This window comes from Pipistrellus hanaki, assembly GCF_964339955.1.
Source record: "Pipistrellus hanaki genome assembly, chromosome: 1".
Classification (NCBI taxonomy): Eukaryota; Metazoa; Chordata; class Mammalia; order Chiroptera; family Vespertilionidae; genus Pipistrellus; species Pipistrellus hanaki.
Genome location: NC_140503.1, coordinates 2516594 through 2539049, shown reverse-complemented (window position 1 = coordinate 2539049; position 22456 = coordinate 2516594). Strand labels below are relative to the sequence as shown.

The 22456-nt window shown below is 41.5% G+C and overlaps 1 protein-coding gene across 3 annotated transcripts in view; it reads right to left on the bottom strand.

The window, feature by feature from the left end:
• The window catches only part of PPP4R4 (protein phosphatase 4 regulatory subunit 4), a 75454-nt gene that overhangs the window by 48956 nt on the left and 4042 nt on the right, over positions 1–22456 (bottom strand). For all 3 annotated transcript variants that reach the window (XM_084896525.1, XM_084896524.1, XM_084896526.1), the window contains exon 3: positions 3672–3774. In XM_084896525.1, coding sequence (XP_084752651.1) covers positions 3672–3774 — 103 coding nt within the window. The remainder of the gene's footprint in view (positions 1–3671; positions 3775–22456) is intronic.

The window sequence follows — 22456 nt, the reverse complement described above, 5'->3', positions numbered from 1 at the left end:
AAGGTTATTAGTAAAGTCATCTTTATAACTCAGTTATATAGTTTCAACAGACACATTTGATTTTCATATAAATACTAGAGGCCCAATGCATGAAATTTGTGCACTGGGGGGAGGGAGGTGTCCCTCAGCCCAGCCTGCACCCTCTCCAATCTGGGACCACTCAGGGGATGTCTGACTGCCTGTTTAGGCCCAATCTCTGTGGGATCGAACATCCCTTTCACAATCCCGGACTGCTGGCTCCCAACTGCTCACCTTCCTGCCTGATTGCCCCTAACCGCTTTTGCCTGCCAGCCTGATCACCCCCTAACCACTCTCCTGCCAGCCTGATCTATGACTAACTGCTCCCCTGCTGGCCTGATTGTTCCCAACCGCCCTCCCCTGACAGCCCAGTCATCCCCAAATGCCCTCCCCTTCATATTCCCTCTTTATTAGGTAGGGTTTTTCCTTTAACATATTGGACATCCCTAACTGGTTTGGCTCAGTGGATGGAGCGTCAGCCTGCAGACTCAAGAGTCCCAGGTTCGATTCTGGTCAAAGGCATGTACCTTGGTTGCAGGCACATCCCCAGTGGGGGGTAAGGGGGGTGCAAAAGGCAGCTGATCAATGTTTCTCTCTCATAGATGTTTCTAGCTCTCTATCTCTTTCCTTCCTCTCTGTAAAAAAATCAATGAAAAATATATTTTTTAAAAGAAACATTTAAGATTCCTTTATATGTTCCTGGCTGGTGTGACTCAGTGGTTAAGACCCCAGGCTGGCGCTGGGAGGGGGTCGTTCTGTGGGGGTATGGGCCCAAGGCTGCAGGTGTGTGTGTGGGATCACTCTGTAGGGAGTGAATTTGTTTTTGTTTTTTATAAAGGGTCAGGAGGGCCTCTGGGCAGTATTCTGCCAGGCCGCTTATGCTGCCAGCTCTCAGCAGCAGCCCTCCCTGGGACTGGGGGACTCTGGCAGAGCTGAGAGGACTGGGCGCTGCCATCTCGTGGCTATGGGTGCCGCCATTTTGTCACAGAGTTGCGGTTAATTTGCATATTACTCTTTTATTACATAGGATACTCTATAGAAGAGTATATAATATTCTTTACACATTTCCATAAAATTAATATTGGGGGAAGTTATTTAACTTTATTGTAACCTCATTAGCAAAATGATTTTTTCAAAATAATTTAGAAACCTCAAGGTCACTACTCTCTATCCTTCATTTTTTATTTTTACTTCATGAAATTTTGGACATTCATTACCTCTGTGGGCCTGATTTAGCTTGCTCAACACAGTGTGTGTATAGCATGCTCAATATTTTTAGCCTTAAATCTAATTCACTTAATATGGAATAACTTCATTTTTAAGAAAGAAACATAAATGTGAGAAACATCCATCAGTTTCCTCCCATATGCACATTAAACCTGCAACCTAAGTATGTGCCCTGACCAGGAATCAAACCATCAACCTTTTGGTGTTTGGGACAACACTCCAACCTACCAAGCCACCCAGCCAGAATAACTAGAATAACTCTTAATCAAGAGGACCTAACTATCTGCTCCTTCTAATGTTGTTTAATTGGCACTTCCAAGTGTTAAGCTAACAAGCACAGGTCAGCTAATATCACTGAAGTAGAATGTAAAATTAAACTTAAACTATGTGGACTTAATTCCATTTAAATTATAGTATGATTCTGGGAAAATAGGTATGAAAAGGCTTGATTCACTTTTGAATCACATGCAATGCTAAAATAAACATAATAAACATTTCAATTCATCATGGTAACAAGAAGAAAAAAAAAAGAAAAGAAAAGAAAAAAAAACCTCATGCTGCCAGGATAGAAGGGTGGGTATCTTGTAAAAATAACATGGTACATCCCTACATCTAATTTAAATCATAGTAACTGGAACCAGCTATATATGCCTATCTATGCCTAAAAATAAAATGCAAGGGCACACTAATGATTACAGTACTTTAAACACATGTAAATTAATTTAAAAGTTAAGGAAAAGTTACAACCAAACAGAAAGCCAAAGTAAGGTACAAAAAACTATTAGCAAACATAATCCCCATTAGTATGTAACCTCTCTGACCCCATTAGTAGGTAAGCTTAATAAGGACACATAGATTGTTGTCTGTTTTGTTCATTCAAGTTCTTAAGAACCGCATTTGGCACATAGGCACAAATAACTAATAAATCTTACATATTAAACATTTAACATTATATATTAACTAGAGGCCCAGTGCATGAATTCATGCAGTGTGATCCCTTGGCCTGGCCTGCAGGATCGGGACAAAACCAGCTCTCCAACATCCTCCAAGGGGTCCTGGATTGCAAGAGGGTGCAGGTCAGGCCGGGGAACCCCACCAATTCACAATCGGGGTTGGGAAGAGAGGAGGGAGGTTGGCCAGCTGGGGAGGGACCACAGGAGGGCTCCAGGGCATGTCCGGCCCTATCTTGCTCAGTCCCAATCGGCCAGAACCCAGCAGCAAGCTAACCTACAAATCAGAGCATCTGCCCCCTGGTGGTCAGTGCATGTCATAGCAACTGGTCGGCTGGTCAATTGTCTGCCCCCGGTGGTTAGCGCATGTCACAGTGAGTGTTTGATAGGCCTTAGCGTGTCATTAGTATACTAGCAGCCCTGCACATGAATCTGTGAGCCAGTAGCTCTCTGCAGGGCCAGGCCACTCCGCACCTGCGGCCCAGAGGCCCATCCACAGCTGGGTGCGGAATGCTTGCCTCGTCACTGGGGTGATGACGCCGGCATTCCTGCAAATCGCTCGCCCTGCCCACGCTCAGCGGCCACCGCCCCAGGACTGGGGACTCCAGCGGGGCTGAGAAGACTCGGTGCCGCCACCTGGTGGCTATGGGCACCGCCATCTTTTGTGATGGAGTGACAGTTAATTTGCGTATTACCCTTTTATTAGATGAGATTACGTTTTGACTGGTTGAACAGCCAACCCATTGACTGGACACTTAGCATATTGGGCTTTTATTATATAGGATAATTCATAAATACTAAATAGAGGAAAGAATATTCTAGCAGATCAAATATTTTTTGTTTATAGTAGAAAAACTAGTTCTGAAGAATTTAGGAAGCAATAAAATGAATATAAAACTAAAATTGTGATGGCCGAATTCAATCTTTATTTGACGATTCTTTAGAAGTCACACCACAGGGTCATTATTAAGAATATCAGTGAAATTATATATTATCAATATTGTTGAATACTATTAATATAAATTTAACTCAACAGAATACCAAATAATATAGATTAACCAAGTAACATATATGCATATACAAATAGCCCACAGACACAAACAATAATGTGGGAAGAAGGGGGTAGAAGGGGGCAAAGGGAAAAAAAATGGAAGACATCTGTAATACTGTCAAAAATAAATAAATAAATTTTAAAAGACAGCTATGATTTTGTAAAACTAAAATTTTTCTGAGCTACTGAAAAGATAACCTCATTAAAATGTCTCTACTCAGAAAATGACTACAGAAATCTTTGTTTCAACTAAGATCATTTCCATCAACTAATTCCCCTAAATATTTTCATCACAATACAAAATGTGTAACATAATACTTTCTCCACTCGTTAAGGTACAAAAGATCAGCCATAAAAAGCTCTGAAGTTTTCTCCTGACAATGAAAAAAAATGGTCAATTCAAATCTCATTTTGCACCAACTTACTCTAACTTTTGGCAAGACTCTCCGAAGTGTCTCAGCAGGATTCTGTCGCATCAAAAACGGGAGATTTGCAATCACACTTGTTCCCTGGATATCTTGACCAGCACTTACAGAGAAAAGACAAATTTAAAATTTGTAATTGTAAGCTGAATACCTAGTTTATGACTATAAAAAATAGATTAATTTGAAAAATCGCTGCTTTAATAACAAACACTAAAACTTTGACAAAGTGTTAAATTTCAAACACCATCACTTAAATACAAAAATAAAACCAAAACTGAGATTTCATTAAGTAAATCTTATAACATTGCATGAAAATATTAAGCCCATGATAAAACCAAGATTAACTTTTAAGTCTAAAAGTGTTTAATATTATTATTAAACACTTTAAAATTCTTCTTCATTTTTTTTGTGTGACTTACCAATTTGCTATACTACTAAAAAATATAAATGGAAAATTTTCAACATGGTAAAATATTAATAATCATTACAACAGAATAGCAACAAAATCAACTACACAGAGTCATACAACTTCCTTCTGTTATAATAAAGTTACTATCTGTGACCCTAGACTGACTCTGTGAGTTGCCAGAACTTCTTAAAGAAATACTCAGCATTCTTACAGGTCAGTAGAGTATATGTATAGTAGATCAGTATCTTTTTGACATATTATTCATTAGATCACCAACGCTTCACCAAAACAATCTCAGTGATGCTGTAGTGGTCTAAATGCTTTAGAAAAGATGTTCGGGTTCTTCCGAAAAACCAGTTCCATGCAAAAAATTCTTTGATTTTTTAAAAACATAAAGTGACATAAGATTTCCAAGTACCTGAAGTATGTATGTGTGTGTGTGTGTGTGTGTGTGTGTGTGAGTGTGTGTGTATGATGCTAGTAAATGTGGCACTGCTATTCTGATACCAATTTAAATGCTAATTGCTGATGCCATATTTATATATTTTAATTAAAATTATTTTCACTTAGCTCTTCAAATGGAAGTATTTGTTATTATGTGTATGTTAAGACCTTACTATGGTTTTTAAAGTTTTATATTTATTTGCTTCGGTTTTATACGTTCTGTTAATAAGCAGCAGATTCTGATTCGAAACAAAGCTGCAGAGCCATGAGGAAGGCGTTTGCCCTGTTGTGGAAAGGCAGGCTAGGAACCACGGGCAGCACAATAGTCCACTGCTGTCACCACTCTCTAAGTGAATATTTTAAAAGACAAAAGTCAAAAAGGAATGGGGCTGAAATAAGGAACGCATGCCAAGATGGGAAGATGGTTGGAAAAAGGAAATTAAAGTTGCATATAAAATTACTAGTTGTAGGGGCTTGAATGCTGCCTCCCACCCCATAAAGTATGTCTCTGCCCTAAGCTAGGTTTCATGATGTCATCTCCATTTGAAAGAGGACCTTGAGATGCAGAGACCATTCTGCATTATCCAGGTAGACCTCAGACCCAGTAACAGGTGTCAAAGGAGACGCTCAGAGGAGAAGACACAGGCCAGAAGGCAGTGTGACCACAGAACAGAGAGTGGAGTGGTGCAGCCACAAGTCAGGGAATGCTGACCACCTACAGAAGCTGAAGAGGCAAACAACAGCCTCTCCCCGAGAGCCCTGCTGACAACGCTGTTTCATATGACAGTGTATGGCCTAGAGTAGAGGATCAGTAAATGTCTCCTAAAAGGATGGATAAGCTCTGGCCCAAGTGACTCAGTTGGAGCAATGTCCTGTACACCAAAATGTGGCAGGTTCAATTCTCGGCCAGGGCACATACCCAGGTTGTGGGTTTGATCCTCAGTCGAGGTTCAAACTTCTCTCTCTCTCTCTCTCTCTCTCTCTCTCTCTCTCTCTCTCTCTCTCTCTTTCTCTCCTTCCCTCCCTCCCTCCCTCCCTCTCTAAAAATCAATTCAATAATTTTTTTAAAGGATGAATGAATGGATGGCTCACTGGGTGAAGTTCCCACTGCTGCACACCATTCTTGAAATGACAAAATTATACAAATGGAGCAGAGAGTGGTTTCCAGGGGTTAGAGATGGATGTGGGAAAAGATGTGACTATAATATTATAGTGTAACCTGGGTAATAAAAATCTTAACTGTCTTGACCATATCAATGTCAATATACTGGTTGTAATATTGTACTATAGTTTTTCAAAAATTTACTTAGGGGGAAGCTGGTTAAAGAGATCACTGGCATTTGTATTATTATTTTTTTTTACAACTGTATGTGCATCTACAATTATCTCAAAATAAAATTTAATTTTTAAAAAATCAGTCAATGTGATAGATTTAAAAAAATACCTATGAACATCTCAACAAACAGAAATCTGATAAATCCAACATTCATTCATAATTTAAAACTCTCAGCAAACTAGAAGTAGAAAGGAACTTCTTCAACCAGATCAAGGGCATCTGTGAAAAACTTAGAGCTAACACATACTTCCCAGTGAAAGAAGGAACGCTTCCTCCCTAATCATGAACAGGACAAGGATGTTCACACTTCCACTCTTATCCAACACTGTGTTGGAGGTTTGAGCGAGTGCGATAGGTAATAAAAAGAAATAAGAAGCTTATGGATTGAAAAGAAAGAAATAAAGCTGTAATGTACAAAATAGCCAGTACAACTAATACCAGGAAGTGAGTCCAGCAGTGTGGCAGGATACAAGATCAAAAAGAGTTTGAGAAGGTGATGTATAAGACAGGTAAAGAAGGCCCAATATACTTTTAATGTAAGTCCCTAAAAAAGAAAACCTAAGCAAAGGAAGCTTTTTAAAAATGTTATTAAAAACTCTTTCTTGAAATTAAAAAAAAAGATTCAAAAGAGCACACCATATACCTGAGAAAATCAATCCAACAGAACTGAGATACACTATTGGACTTCAAAGGAAAAGAAAAATCCTTCGGGCATCCAAGCAAAATGAGCAAGTTACTTGTAATAGAAACAAAATCAGATTGGCTTTAAACTTTAACAGTAATAAGATATTAGAAGAGCAAATAACAACTGATAAGTGATGATGCTTACTGTAAACAGAACTTGAAAAAATAAAAGCAATGAATCTAAACTGCAATCACCATAATCTTTATCAACAAACACAATCTAGAAGGATCCAAGATGGCAGCAGAGTAGGTGGAAATTACACTCACCGCCTCTTAGGACAACACTGTAATTAAATTACAGAACATTCAACCTGAATAACCAACTGAAGACTAGCTGAAGACTAGCAGAAGTCTCATAACCAAGGATTTACAGAAGTCTTATAACCAAGGATTTACAGAAGGCACAACAAGACTGGTAGCAAAGACAGAGATATAAAAAGCTTTTCTTTAAAATTGCAGAAGGTCCAACCTACATCGACTGCATGCATTCACTACTTCGGCTTTTCCTGGCAACAGGTCTCCCCTTCATAATGATCTTAAAGGTGATATGGCAAATACAGTTAGCAGAGGCGGGACAACACAGCCGACATAAATGCATCTAGAGGAGGCGCTGGGACAGGGTTGTTTATCAGACAAAAGAGCACACGTGGCTATGTTAAAGTAGGGCACTAAGCGTGCATACCGGGATTTCTTGGATGCTGTGTGCCTGCTGTTATCTCCTGCTGACTTTGGTCCCAATCAGTATAAATAAACCAAATATGTGTGAACCTAGGCTACCAACCACTGAATGGAAGAAATCCCAAAACAATCAGCATTGGTTTAAGTCAACAGTATAAAATTCATGTCATTGCTATTGGATATGGCACATGTAATTTTAAAATAAATGTCTAATCAATATTTTATTTACATAGTATGTTATTTTATGTTTTACTAGAGGACTGGAGCACAAAATTAGTGCAAGAGTAGGCCTTCACAGCCGCCGCTGCCTGGATCCCTTCCTCACAGCCGCATTAGCTTCCTCTCTCCTGCGGCTGCAGCCCTGGCTTCAACTGGAAGGTCGTCCGGTCTAATGAGCATACTATGCTTTTATTATTGTAGATTTTTATAAAATAAGCTTCTTAGACTTTAAAACCTACAGCTTTCAACAGAAAGGCGCCAGGAACAAGCATCCTGGCTACCCTCTGAGCTGCTCCCTGTTGCCCGATTCTGCTTTCTCTGGGACGTGCTCCTTTCCTAAGACACTGACTCAGAAACAAACAGACACAAGCCCACTCCCAAACCATTCCTCTAAGACCAGGAAGAACTGGGTGAATCGTCTACTCTGTGCACCAGTGACTAAAAAAGAAAGAGGAAGGGGGAAAGAAGACTAGTTAGATAAATGAATTTAGGGCAGCTGTCTTTTAAATTCTAAATTAATGTTACTAATTATTTTATTCCCATTGGGAGATGCGCCTATTTTAAAGAGCCATTTATAGTAATATCTTAAACCAAAAAAAAAAAAAGTCAACCCACTCAAGCATTTTTTATGATAATAAAAAAATTTGTAGTCTTCATTGTCATCCCAGCTCCTGCCACTGTCATGATAACTAAGAGCTACTTTTGATTCCCTCTAATCCAACAATGTTTCATCCAAACTTTACATTCTCCAATGCTTAGCACAGGAACTAGCACACAGAAAATGTTCCATAAATTTTTTATTTAACTTCAATTTGTCTCCACATCAACAAGCATTTTCAAAAGTTGGATCAATCATTACCTGGAAATGTTCCATTTCTAGAATCTCAAACTCTGATCCCATTTGCTGCCCATAAACCCTTATCTGTCTATTTTTGCATTGATAAATATATTTGTTATTCTTATCACATTCCTAATCCTTCAACTGTTTCTGATTCTCTAGTTTCTAACATTCCTCCTAGTTTTACTTTCTTACTTACCAGCCTGAACATCCCGACTATTACTTCAATTACAGTCCCTACTAATGACCTTGCCTCTTCAATTCTCCTCCTAACAATAAAAATAGTATCAAATATACTATTGCTAGACATAATACTAATAAGCACCTTACTTGCAGTCATCTTTTTAAATTCTCACAACAATTTTATGAGATTGATTAAATATTATTATTAGCTCCATTTTATAGATGAGCAAAATAGGGCTTGGAGAGATGAAGGTAGTTGCCCAAAGTTACCCACACAGCCTGTACAACTCCAAAACCCATGCACAAACCACTTCACAACACTGCCTCTCTTCCAACCTATGCATCCAGCCAATACCAAACCCACCCACCCACCTGTTTTTTCCATCCACTCCTGATCCTAAGCTATGTAGCACCATGAGAGGAAAATGTGTACAATATGTTGCTTAATGCTTTTAAAAACATACTTTTTTTAAGAAAGCTGGTTCTCAATGATGCTGGAAGGAAACAAAATGATAACGAATTTGTGAGAAATCAAGAAAAGCCCAGAAATTCTTGGTATATCATATTGCCTAAAGAACTTTTAGAAATATTACTTTGGGTCTCTAAAAATGCGGCAATCAGGTGCCCGGCTAGCTCAGTCGGTAGAGCATGAGACTCTTAAAAATGCGGCAATCCCGGGGCAGCCGGGTCTGGTGCGGCCAGGCCCAGAGCAGCGGCTGCCAGGCTGGGAGCGGCCAGGCCCGGAGCAACCGGGTCTGGTGCGGCCAGGCCCGGAGCAGCGGCTGCCAGGCTGGGAGCGGCCAGGCCCGGAGCAGCCGGGTCTGGTGCGGCCAGGCCCGGAGCAGCGGCTGCCAGGCTGGGAGCAGCCAGGCCCGGAGCAGCCGGGTCTGGTGCGGCCAGGCCCGGAGCAGCGGCTGCCAGGCTGGGAGCGGCCAGGCCCGGAGCAGCCGGGTCTGGTGCGACCAGGCCCAAAGCAGCGGCTGCCAGGCTGGGAGCGGCCAGGCCCAGAGCAGCTGGGTCTGGTGCAGCCAGGCCCAAAGCAGTGGTTGCCAGGCTGGGAGCAGCCAGGCCTGGAGCAGCGGCTGCCAGGCTGGGAGCGGCCAGGCCTGGAGCTGCCGGGTCGGGTGCAGCCAGGCCCGGAGCAGCAGCTGCCAGGCTGGGAGCGGCCAGGCCCGGAGCAGCGGCTGCCAGGCTGGGAGCAGCCAGGCTCGGAGCAGCAGGGTCTGGTGCGGCCAGGCCTGAAGCAGCGGATGCCAGGCTGGGAGCAGCCAGGCCCAGAGCAGCCGGGTCTGGTGTGGCCAGGCCCGGAGCAGCGGCTGCCAGGCTGGGAGCGGCCAGGCCCGGAGCAGCCGGGTCTGATGTGGCCAGGCCCGGAGCAGCAGCTGCCAGGCTGGGAGCGGCCAAGCCCGGAGCAGCCGGGTCGGGTGCGGCCAGGCCCGGAGCAGCAGCTGCCAGGCTGGGAGCGACCAGGCCCGGAGCGGCCAGGCCCGGAGCAGCCGGGCCCAGAGCAGCCGGGTCGGGTGCGGCCGGGCCCGGAGCAGCAGCAGCCAAGTCCAGAGCAACTAGGTTGGGAGCGGCAGTGGCCAGACCCGGAGCAGCTGGTTGTGGAATGAACCAGAGCAACAGAGGCCAGGCCCGGAGTAGCCAGGCCTGGAACAGCTCGCTCCTCGCCTGCCCCTGCCCCACGGCTGCCTCTCAGACATGGCTGGAGACTTTTGTGGGAACTTGAGGGTCTGCTGGGTCAAGTGATGGGGGCTTAGATCTGGATGTGTTGAGTTAGTGTAGGGCTGGGGTGTTGATCTGTGAGTGCCTTGGGTGGGGCCTGGATGAGGCTAGTTGACCTATTTGGAAATGTCTTTTGTGTGAGGTGTATCGTTGAGCATGTGGAGGTATTGTTGATATGAGAAAATGCTAAGTAACTGATTTGCTGTCTGGAAAGGGATTTGCTGTCGGGGAGGGGGAGGGAGGAAGAGACTGAACATAGGCTGCACCTATGGATGAGGACAGTGGGGGATGGGGAGGGGAAGGAGGGTGGGATGGGAGCCTGGTGGAGGGGGGAAGAGATGGGGAACCTTTGTAATAATATGAACAATAAAGATTGATTTAAAAAAAAAAAAAGAATTTCTAAAGCTAAAAAAAATAAATAAATAAAAAATAAAAATGCGGCAATCTGTGCTAGTTATGAAACCCGTGCCCTTCCCCACCAAAAAGAATGAGCTGTATGTGAGAACAGATCTAGACACGGACAACATTGTCTTTCTCTGTTCTTATATATGTACCCTGCTTCAACCTTCTAGGAGCTCAAAATCTAAGGAGAAAACCAGATTAGCACGTGAGAATCCTGACTGCAGAGCAAAAAGTCCTCCTTTCCTAGCCAGACAACCTTCATGCTTTATTTAATCCTAAACCAGTCAGAAAAGGGAGAGAGGGAGGAGCATATGCTACCAGAAATGAACACAGCATAGTCACCACTAGAGAAATTAACCTGAGAATTCCAGCTCTGCTACTGATCCTACTGTGCAGGATCGGAAAGGGTTTGTATAGGCAGGGTCTGCGGTCCCAATCCTAGCAGCTCTCATCAAAATCAAAATCCAGCACATAAGCTAACACTGCTTGGATTTCAACGATGAAGCAGATGCCACAAAGACCTTGCTTTGAGTTTGCAATGAAAACTAAACTTTAAATAGTTGATATTTAATTATTTCAAAGTAAATTATTAAGTAGTTTGTTTTCATGATAGGACAAAATTAAGTGATCAGCTTAGAGCAGTGGTCAGCAAACTCATTAGTCAACAGAGCCAAATATCAACAGTACAACGATTGAAATTTCTTTTGAGAGCCAAATTTTTTAAACTTAAAACTTCTCCTAACGCCACTTCTTCAACATAGACTCGTCCAGGCCATGGTATTTTGTGGAAGAGCCACACTCAAGGGGCCAAAGAGCCGCATGTGGCTCGTTTTCCGACCACGGTCTTAGAGAATTAAACTTCCAAGAAAGACAAAACTTTCTTTTAAGACAAAGATGACTCAAGAATATAAAGCAGAGAATACTGATACCAATCAATAATGTAATTTTTCAAATGTTGCACATTTTCATTACTACTAAATCCTTAATTCTATTAAATCTTCAAAATATCACCTCAAAGGTTTACAATTTAGGGGTGTCAAACTCAATCAGAGAAGGGGCCAAAATCTAAAATCCAGCCTAAATCGCGGGCCGAATGGTTTACTGAACAGTCATAAACTGACAATGTCATAAACTGACAGCGGAGTGCAGTGATGACAGCGCGGTGCGGGCCACATTGCAAGGCCTGGCGGGCTGGATTTGGCCCGCGGGCCTTGTATTTGACACATGTGGTTTACATAGTTAGAGAACCATTCAACTCTGCTTGTAGACATCATACTTAGAATCAGAGAGTATATTGTTGAATAGCACCAAAGAAAGAATAAAAGAAAAATTAAGATTTAAGTGTCACTATGTGCCAACCAAGGCACTTTATACACATTTTCAAATTCATCTTGATAATGTGTATATACAATATATTTCTGTCCTTACTTGACAGTTGAAGAAACAATCCCAGAAGAAAAAAAAAAGTGATTTACCCGAAGTCATCCAACTACTAAAGATGAGGGGCAGGGTTCCAATCTGTGATTTCTAAGTTCATGACCGAGCACCAGCGTACCACCTAGGATCATAGTCCTATCCTAAGAAGCAGCTGAGCTGTCAGCCTAAAAATGTCTCTATGTTAATGATTTTTCTAAGAGAAAAGTTTGCACATAAATTACTTAGTAATATTCACGTTAAAATAAATTCCTTTACCAATAATTTCTACTACATATCTTTTACTATCCAATGCCATGTCAACAGAGTGTGCGGAAGCTTCGTGTCCATTGGGAAGAAGAGACAAACACCGCTCTTCACTAAAGCAGTCACAGCTATACCCAGGGCGTTCCCCTTTGAATGGCTCTTCAACTTCCTAGATCCAGAACTGAGCTCACTGCCCGCCCCCCTTTTTACCAGCAGAGATAGAAACAGCCCTCCGATTCTCCAGGTTCCCAGCTGAGAACTGCATCACCCTCTCCTTCCTCCCTCACTCTTCTCGGCAAGCCTCACAGCAGTGTACGGGTGAGCACTGTCCTGGCCGGTTCTGGAGTGAATGAACTTGTTAAGGGGCAGACACACCTGTTGAATTAACAAATCTTTCCTTATTTTTTTTTAATTTGAAATTTTTCCATATTCTATTTCAATATTAAGATTACATTTGTTGTTAACTTCCATATGTTTTTAATCTATTATACATAGGTGGATAATTATTAACATTCAAGTATCAATTATACATATATATTAGTATATATACATAAACACATGTGTTTATAGTGAGTTATGGGAAAAAAAATTTGAAAATCATTGTCCTACAGTATTTTGCAGAGTGAAAGGAAATATTACTAAGGCCTGCCCTAAATATATGACCTACAGGAGGAATACTGAAAGGTAAGTAAATCATGAGTTCAGGGATAACTACACAAATTTAGAAGGTTTCTGGAAACATTGTCACCTCTCCCTTTATTTTTTTAACCGGCCTTTCAACTTCCCCATTAACAAGTGGCAGAAAGAATAATTTTAAAAATACTTTTAAAAGTATATAAATATAGAGCTCAGCAAGGGAAAGGGCTCGCTAAGAAGACTGGGCTGCATAGCAGCTAACCCAGCAGGCGGGGAGCCAGGAGAGGGAAGAGGACAGGAACTGGCAGCTGCATAAAAGACGAAATGAGGCCACGTCCCTGGAAGCGCAGGAAGGAAGGATGATGACTAGCTGTGAGAGGAGGAGGACAGACCCACGTACTAAGCTATAGAAGTCAGGCGGCCTGAGTGTCCCGTAACTCAGGTGCCATATATCCAGGATCTGCTATGTGTTAGGCACCAGCTCTGGACTCTCCAATACAATCTAATAATGCTTTATATCTCGCCATAGAGTTTGTCAGGCAACAAATTATTGATACATATCTGGCACTGACCTATGCCCTGAGCAGGGATATGGTGGTACATATAGACATGGCCTTACCATAGGCTTCGCCGTCAGAAAAGACACGTATTAAACAACAAAAATCAATTAAGGCCCTGGCCAGGTAGCTTAGAGCAGTGGTCGGCAAACTCATTAGTCAAAAGAGCCAGATATCAATAGTACAACAATTGAAATTTCTTTTGAGAGCCAAATTTTTTAAACTTAAACTATATAGGTAAGTACATTGTTATTAACTTACAAATTAGGGTACTCATAAGGTGGCCTCTGCTAAAAATGTCCTCAATCTGATTGAGGTACACTCAAGGGGCCAAAGAACCACATGTGGCTCGCGAGCGCAGTTTGCCGACCACTGGTTTAGAGTATCTTTCCAATGCGCCAAGGTTGTTGGTTTGATCCCTGGTCACAGCACATAAAAAATCAACCAATGAATGCATAAATAAGTGGAACAACAAATCAATGTCTGCCTCTGCCTCTCTCTCTCTCTCTCTCTCTCTCTCTCTCTCACTCTCTTTCTCCCCTCTCTAATTTTTTTTTAATGTTCACATTATTACATCATCCTAAGTGTGCAAATACCTATAAAGGAACAGTCCCAGCACTATCAAGAACATCACCTGCTTTGGAGGCTAAGGGAGGGCTTCTCTGAGGACCTGAGACTGAGGAACTGGAGGCTCAGTGCGGACAAAGCGCAGAGGAACAGCGTGTTCCAGAATGCCATGCTGGGGGGTTTCACCAGGAGTCACGCAGCACTTCCCGCCAGGCTGTGCTCTGAAGGCAGGGAGAAAACAATAGAGAGAAAGCACGCTGTTCCTGTGTGTCTGAGTGAGAACGGAAAGGAAGAAATGGCTCTTTGCAGAAATAAAATTGATAGGACTTGATACAAAACCAAGTCCCGCAAGAAGAAAGAGGAGTACAAAGCTGTACCCAGCCTCCCCTCCAGCGCATTCAGAGGCAGCGGGGCAGCCGCAGCGGCTCCGTTGGAGGGAGAGTCGGCCTGTGCTGAGGGGCTGTGGCTGCGTTCCCAGTCAGGCACCGGCCTGGGTTCCCTTCCATCCCCATTGGGGAAAGTACAGAAGGCAGCCCATCTATGTTTCTCTCTCACTTCAATGTTTCTCTCTCTCTCTCTCTCTCTCTCTCTCTCTCTCTCTCTCTCTCTCTCTCTCTCTCTCTTTCTCTCTCTCTCTGTCTCAGAATGTCCTCAAGTGAGGATTAAAAAATAAATTAATTTTTAAAAATTAATTAAATTAAAGGATATTCAGGCTTCAACAACAAGAGGAGACATATTTAGGTTTAAAATTATGAAGTCCATCTCAGGCACACTAAGTCTGACAAGCCGGTGAGATATTCTGCCAGAGGCATCTCGCTGACACCGCCCAGCAAGCAGTCCTGTCCAGAGCGGGGAGAAAGCCCAGAGCCCCAGCTGCAGATTTGGAAACTGAGCCATGGAGACAACTGACATCTGGGAGTGGAAATCCGACTCAGAAAGGGAGTCCCTAACCGTATACTGTGGCTCCTCACTGTTCGTTTGACTGATATTGAAACTGAGTCACTGAATCAGAGGAAATATAATACAATCAAATCAATTATAAAATGTAAATGTTCATCAGTCAAGCAAAAATCAATCTTGTAAAAGCTGTGTGAAATGCTGATCCCTTCTCTCTAACGCTAAGGATAGGGCATAATGGAATGTTGGCGTTAAAGAGGGCCTTAGAAATGTAATTCACCTCCTCACGTGCTGGCAAATGAAGAAACCAATACCTAGAGATATGGAAGTTGCTCAGGTCAGCCAGCTAGTTCTTGTCAGAATTAGGACACTATCTTCACAAAGCAAAAATCTAATTTAAAAAAAAACAACAACACATAAGCAAGAAAAAAAGAATCTACTGATCCTATAAAATGGCTCGTGGGTTCCTAAATAACAATTAATTTAAAATAAATTCAAACGTGTATTTTCTTCCTTAAGAGAAACAAATGAAGTCAAGTTTCCCCATGCTGCTCCTTATAATACAAGAACTATTTTAGACATCTATATCATTCCTTTTGTAATATATGAATTACTAGTCCTCTAGTTGACTTGAAAAAAGAAAATACATTGTCTAAGGAAAAATAATGTTTAATTATACCTTAAGTAATTCAATGAGTAAATATTGATATACTAGAGGCCTGGTGCACAAATTCGTGCACAGGTTGGGTCTGGCCAGCCTGCACTGATCAGGGTTTATTGGGCTGGGTCGCCCGGGAGGAGGGGCCATGGGCAGTTGGTGGGCTGGCCCCATCCCCTTGTCGAAGTCCAGGTTGAACTCCCAGTCGAAGTCCTGGTCAAGGGGACAATTCACATAGTAGCCTTTTATTATGTAGGGTAAGTAACGAATGTGTAAATTAACTCATACGAGTACATAATCATCTAAAAACTAGAGGCCCCATGCATGAAATCTGTGCAAGACTGGGCCATCCTTCCCCCCGGCTGTGGCCCTGGCTTCCCTCTGGCACCTGGGACCCAGGCTTCCCTTGCAGCCCCAGCTTCCTCCGAAAGGCGGTCTGGAAGGATGTCTGGTCTAATTAGCTTACTATGCTTTTATTATTATAGATTTAGGTAAGATATATATGTATTTTTTAAAGTAACTATTTATTTTATTGATTTCAGAGAGGTAGAGAGAGGGAAAGACAGAAACATCAATGATGAGAAAGAACCATTAATTGGCTGTCTCCTGCACGCCCCCTACTGGGGATGAAGTCCACACCTATGTGTTCTTGACCAGAATTGAACCTGAGACCCTTCTGTCTGTAGGCTGATGCTCTAGCCACTGAGCCAAACCAGCGAGGGCTTATAAAAATATTTTAGCATGTTGTCACAAGACTAGGTCCGTGTGCTACTTATTTATGTGGGAATCATGAAGAATAACAAAACATTCTATTCTTATTTATACACTACCTACACAAATCAAAAAGAAATGTTTATCATGCAAAATATTGAACATTAATTTTTTTTAGAAAATACTAGTCAAAAGAATCAGAGCTGACTAGTATACCTTGAGTGTTTGTGTGTGTGTGTTTTTAACTAGCAATAAATAAATCTTTTTGAATGCACTAACCACCTGAGGCAAGTTGATAACTGGGGTGAGCAGTGAGTTAAGTTTAGAGTCACGGGTGCAAGAAAGAATCCTAACGGCATGACTGGCACATCCCCCTCACTTTACTGACAATGCAGAGAAGCTGAATGATGCTACCAAGGTCACACAGCTTTTAGTGGCTGTGCTCCATGTTTCTTAGCAACAACTTTTGTTAAGAAACATGTTCTATAGCTCTCACTGACTAATAAAAAGAAATATGAAATTAGTCTACAGAATGATTATAATATATGTTCCTTAATAATAGACTAGAGCTGAGAAAATAAAATATGTGCTATTTTAGAAAAGTACAAAATATTTCCCTGAAGAAAAATGAGGAGGCCATATCTATTTGCCCACTAGTGTACCAAAAGAAACTAGTGTTTTCCAAAGTGAAAACACCAGAATTTTGACCCGTTAGCAGGTTTTTATTAATCAAAAATTTGAAAACCATCTTGACTACAGAAATGTAGGGTTTTAAATGTTTATATCAGAAAACTTACAGAAACCCTGTGAATGATTCTATTTTGTAAAAGAAAGATTTAACCTATTTAAATATCAGAGCTATGAGGAACAGGAAAAATTGACGATACTCTTGGGTTTTTAAGCTATGATATTAAGTAGATGGTGGGGCCATTTATGAGAGATTAAGGAAGCAGGATCTGAAAGTGAATAAACATTTGTTTTGAGTAAAGATCTGAAAGTAAATAATAGAGCTAGCAATGTGAGTATCTGAGGAAACATTAAAAGCAGAAGGAACAATAAACTCATAAGCCCTGAGATAGATGTGTACTTGGTATGCTTAATGAACGGTAAGGATGGCTGGAGCATACGCCGAGGGAAGAAAGTAATAGTAGGAAATGAAATCAGAGCTGCAATAAGGAAGAAGGAGGAAGTCACAGAAATCAGGTAAAGCACATTCTCAAACCATAATGGAACTAAGGATCAATAACAAAAAAAATCTGGAAAATTCCCAAATATTAGGAAATTAAACAATACACTTCTAAATGACTCATAAGTCAAAGAAGTCTCTAGATAAATGTTTAAATGTTTTTCAATTAAATGATAATGAAGGTTTAACAGATCAAAATTTGTGAGACGCAGCTAAAGCAGTGCCTAGAGGAAAATTTACAGCATTATAATGTATATATTAGAACAGAATAAAGATCTAAAATCAATAACCTAAGCTTCCACCTTAAAAAAATTAGAGAAAAGAAAATTAAATGCAAGGTAAGCAGAAGAAAGAAAATAACACATGTTAGAACAAAAATCATTAAAGAAACATATGAAACCAAAAGTTGGTTCTTTGAATAGATTAATAAATCTGAAATTCTTCACTATCCAAGGAGTTTCTGCCATTCAGGGCTGTCTACTAGCACCTCCGTAGAGGATGACATTAGAAATTGGGGTTCAAGATCTTTTCTTTTCTTAGAATTGAGAATAGCCTGCTAAAGCAACATGGAAACTTAATTTCTATTGGGCCCAACCCATCATACTAGAGGCCCGGCACACAAAATTCGTGCCTGGGTACGGTCCCTAGGCCTGGCCTGTGCTCAGGGCCATCTTACCCAGCTGCCCGCAGCCAACCCTGCCCCCATCACCACCCACCCCCGGTTCCCCATTCGCCATCGGGTGATCAGAGCCTGCTGGCTAGGCGGAAGGACCGAGAGGTCGGCCATTCCCGCCCACCAACCAGCCCCCTCCCACCCCCAACCCCCGTCACAGGTCACCTTCTGTGTGTGGGGTGACTGGAGGGGCAGGGGCCTTGGCTTGGCACCGCCCTCATCCCCTACCCCCCACCCCCGGTTTTCCATTTGCCATCGGGCGATCAGAGCCTGCGGCCGGGAAAAGGGACCAAGAGGTGGTCATTCTGCCTTTAGGGTCATTTTGCATATCATCCTTTTATTATATAGGACGGAGGGAAGAGAAGGAACCGGTGCCTGAAATACTTAAGTGACTTGAATGTGATTACAGGGACAGATGCCAGGTCCCCTGGTCTTTACAACAGCAAAGTGGCCCTTTCTGTTGCACAATATCGTCATATGGGGGGGCTGGGGGGGGACGACAACCCTTACTTTACACTGTACACAAAATCTAACTGGAAATGAATCACAGACCTAAAATTAAGAGCTAAGACTTAAAACTTCTAAAAGAAAACAAGGACAAAAATCTTAATGACCTAGGATTTGTCAAAAAAAATTTCTTAAATATAACATAGAAAGTACTAACTATAAAGGAAAAAAAAAAAAAAAAAAAAAAAAAAAACACAATAAATCAGACCTCACCTAAATTTGACCACAGCAAAGCAAAGAGAGCCTTTGCTCTTTAAAACATGCTCTTGGAAAAATTAAAAGGCAAGCCATGGACTAGGAAATATTCACAAAGCCAATATCCAACAAACGGGTGAACTATTTCACCAAACAAGCTCTATGGCTGGCTCATAAACTCACGTAAAGATGCTCAACATCCGTTGGTCATCTGGAAAGTTCAGTTACAAATACAATGAAACACCAGTACACTGGACCACTGGAAACACCACTAGAAGGGCTTAAATAAAAAGACTGATCATACCAAGTATCAGCCAGTATATGGAGCAGCTCAGGCTCTCACACAGTGATGGTGGAATATAAAACTGAACAATCAATTAGGAAACAGTTTAGCAGTTCCTACAAAATATAAGCATATACCTACTATATGACTCAGCCATTCCACTCCTTGATGTTTACAGAGAGGAACAGAAAGCACATGTCCACACAAAGATTTGTACATGAAAGCTCATAGTTTGTAATAGCCAAAAACTGGAAACTATCCAGATGTCTATTAAATGATTAATGAATATGCAAAACATATTATAATGAAACGAAATAACTATCATAATAAAAGCAATAAATTATTGATACATGCAGCATCATGAATGGACTTCAAAATAATTACATTGAGCAACAAAGCCAGACAGGCCTGGCTGGTTTGGCTCAGTGGATAGAGCATCGGCACAGACTAAAGGGTCCCAGGTTCAATTCAGGTCAAGATTAGGGTTGCAAGCTCAATCTCCAGTAGAGGGCGTGCAGGAGACACCGATCAACGATTCTCTATCATCATTGATGTTTCCATCTCTCTCTCCCTCTCCCTTCCTTTCTGAAATAACAATAGAAATAAAAAAATTATTATTTAGGGGGGAAAAAATCCAGACCAAAGAGTAACTATTGTATGACTCACTTCTATAATATTCTAGAAAATGTAAACTAATCTAGTGACAGAAAGCGAGTCTGTGATTGCCTGAAGTGAGGGAAGTGATCAAAAAAAGGGGAGAGAATATTCTAAAGAGGTATCTAGTTACTTTTGGGAGTGATGTATATGTTCATTATCTTAATAGTTATGATGGTTTTATGTGTATATACATATGTCAAAATTCATCAAATTATATAGTTTAAACATGTGCATTTTATTGCGTGTCAATTATACCTAAATAAAACTGTAAAAAATAATAGATACATATATATACATACACACACACACATATACACTCACCATATGACCTAGCATTCTATTCTTAGGCATTTATCCAAGAAACATGAACACATATATCCGCACTCTAGAACTGGAAAAACCCAATCCAAAATGACAAAAGGCAAATCATATTGATTGCCTTGAAGGGACACCATCTGGAGAGAAAACTTTATAGCTACATGAAGTTTCTTGATGGGAATTTTTCTGTACATCCCAAGTGAAATGTGTTCTGAATTGCAAGTGGAAGATTTAGAAGACCGGTAACAATTACCCTTTACTGAAACAACTCTGCGCCAAGCATGGTGCCCTCTCCGGCAGTTCCTCTAACCTTCCTAACAGTCCTATAGTGTAAGTATTATTATTCCCAGTTTAGATTAGGAGGCTGGAACTCAGAGGAAATAAGAAACCTACCCAAGGTCTCTCCATAAGTAAATGAGCAAGCCTCTTTCAAAGTTTTGACATTTACCTTGAGCACCAAAGTAAACAAGGAAAGGTAACAGAGGGAATGAAGGGTAATTAGGTACCTATTCTGTGGCAGCGGCTCTAAACATAGTGCAACAGCCTGAGGGAACAGAAATTACTATTTCCACTTACAGATGAGAAAGCAAAGGCTTACCAAGCATGAGTAACTTGCCCCTAGTCACACAGATGGTACATGGCACAACCGGATAGAACTTAAATCTGCCCGATTCTATCGGATATGATACCAAAAAATCAGAAGTGGCTTAACCCACCTTACATTTTGGTCATCTTCAAATAAATATATTTTATTCTATAAGAGGTATGTATTTACATTGCAGCAAAGGACAATAAAGAACCAAAATAGCAACAATACAAAATACAGCTCGTCCTCCAAGAGCTTGCCATCTGATAAGGAAAATGTACACACACACACACACACACACACACACACGTTAAGGAATAGAGTAGTCATTAATTTCGGGATGCAGCCCCTAAATCAGGGGTCTTCAAACTACGGCCCGCGGGCCACATGCAGCCCCCAGGGGAGTCTGATCCTGCCCGCCAGGTTTTTTGGGCAGTGAGCGCAGCCAAGGTGTTACAGTAGGAATTGGTAGTTCATATAGTCCGGCCCTCCAGCTCTCTGAGGGACCGTGATCTGGCCCCCACTTTAAAAAGTTTGAGGACCCCTGCCCTAAATGATATGGGAGCTCGGAGAAGCCTGGGGGCCAGGTGGTTCAGCAGTCAGGAAAGGCCTTTCCTAAGATGGGTCCTGGGGATGGAAAATGCCGGGAGACAGAATGAAAGGGTACCCGGGATGGTAAAAGCAGAGGGAAGGATGAACACAATATAGCTCAGTAACAGTGAAGAAGTCAGCTTGACTGCTTCAGAGGACTGAAAGGAAACAACCCAAGTATCCACTAACTGATGAATGAATAAACAAAATGGGATATATCCACACAAGAGAATACTATCATCAATAAAAAATGAAGCACCAATACATGCTACAACATGGGTGAAACTTGAAAACATGCCAGTAAAAGAAGTCCGTCACAAAAGGCCACATACTGTATAATTGAACTTCCATGAGAGGTTCGGAATAAGTAGTGGTTCCCAAAGGCTGGGCAGGCGGGGAAGCAGTGAGAGAAACTGCTAATTGGTACAGGGATGTTTTATTGGGTGAGGAAAATGTTCTAAAATTTATTGTGGTGATGGTTACACTATTCTGAATATACTCAAAACCACTGAACCCTATACTTCAAATGGGTCAACTGTTTGTACATGAATTACATCTCAATTATGCCATTAAAACAAAATGAGGGTTCAGTAGGATACCACATTACACAGCTGAGATGGAGTCACTTATGCTAAGTTTAAGAGTATGTGATTTGCCGAAACTGGTTTGGCTCAGTGGATAGAGCATCGCCCTGCGGACTGAAGGGTCCCGGGTTCGATTCCGGTCAAGGGTATGTACCTTGGTTGTGGGCACATCCCCAGTGGGGGGGGTGCAAGAGGCAGCTGATCAATGATTCTCTCTCATCGATGTTTTTAACTCTCCATTTCTCTCTCTTCCTCTCTGTACAAAATCAATAAAATATATTTATAAAAAAAAGAATATGTGATTTAACTGGTATGCAATTAGAGATATGAGTAAAGAATTACCTAATGAAAGCACAGCATACACACTTAAAGACTCTTCTCTAGCAAAATAATTCACATGTTTTAAGTACATTCCTAAAATATATGCCAAACTCTCAAAGAGGAGAGAGAACAGAAAAAGATGTTGCAGTAAGATTTTGACTAATCCACAAGCTGTGACTATTAGGAAAGTTGTTTTGCTTCAGTGCTAAATGCCACAGATGGGTATATCAGCATCATATTTATGCAAAACCACAAATTTG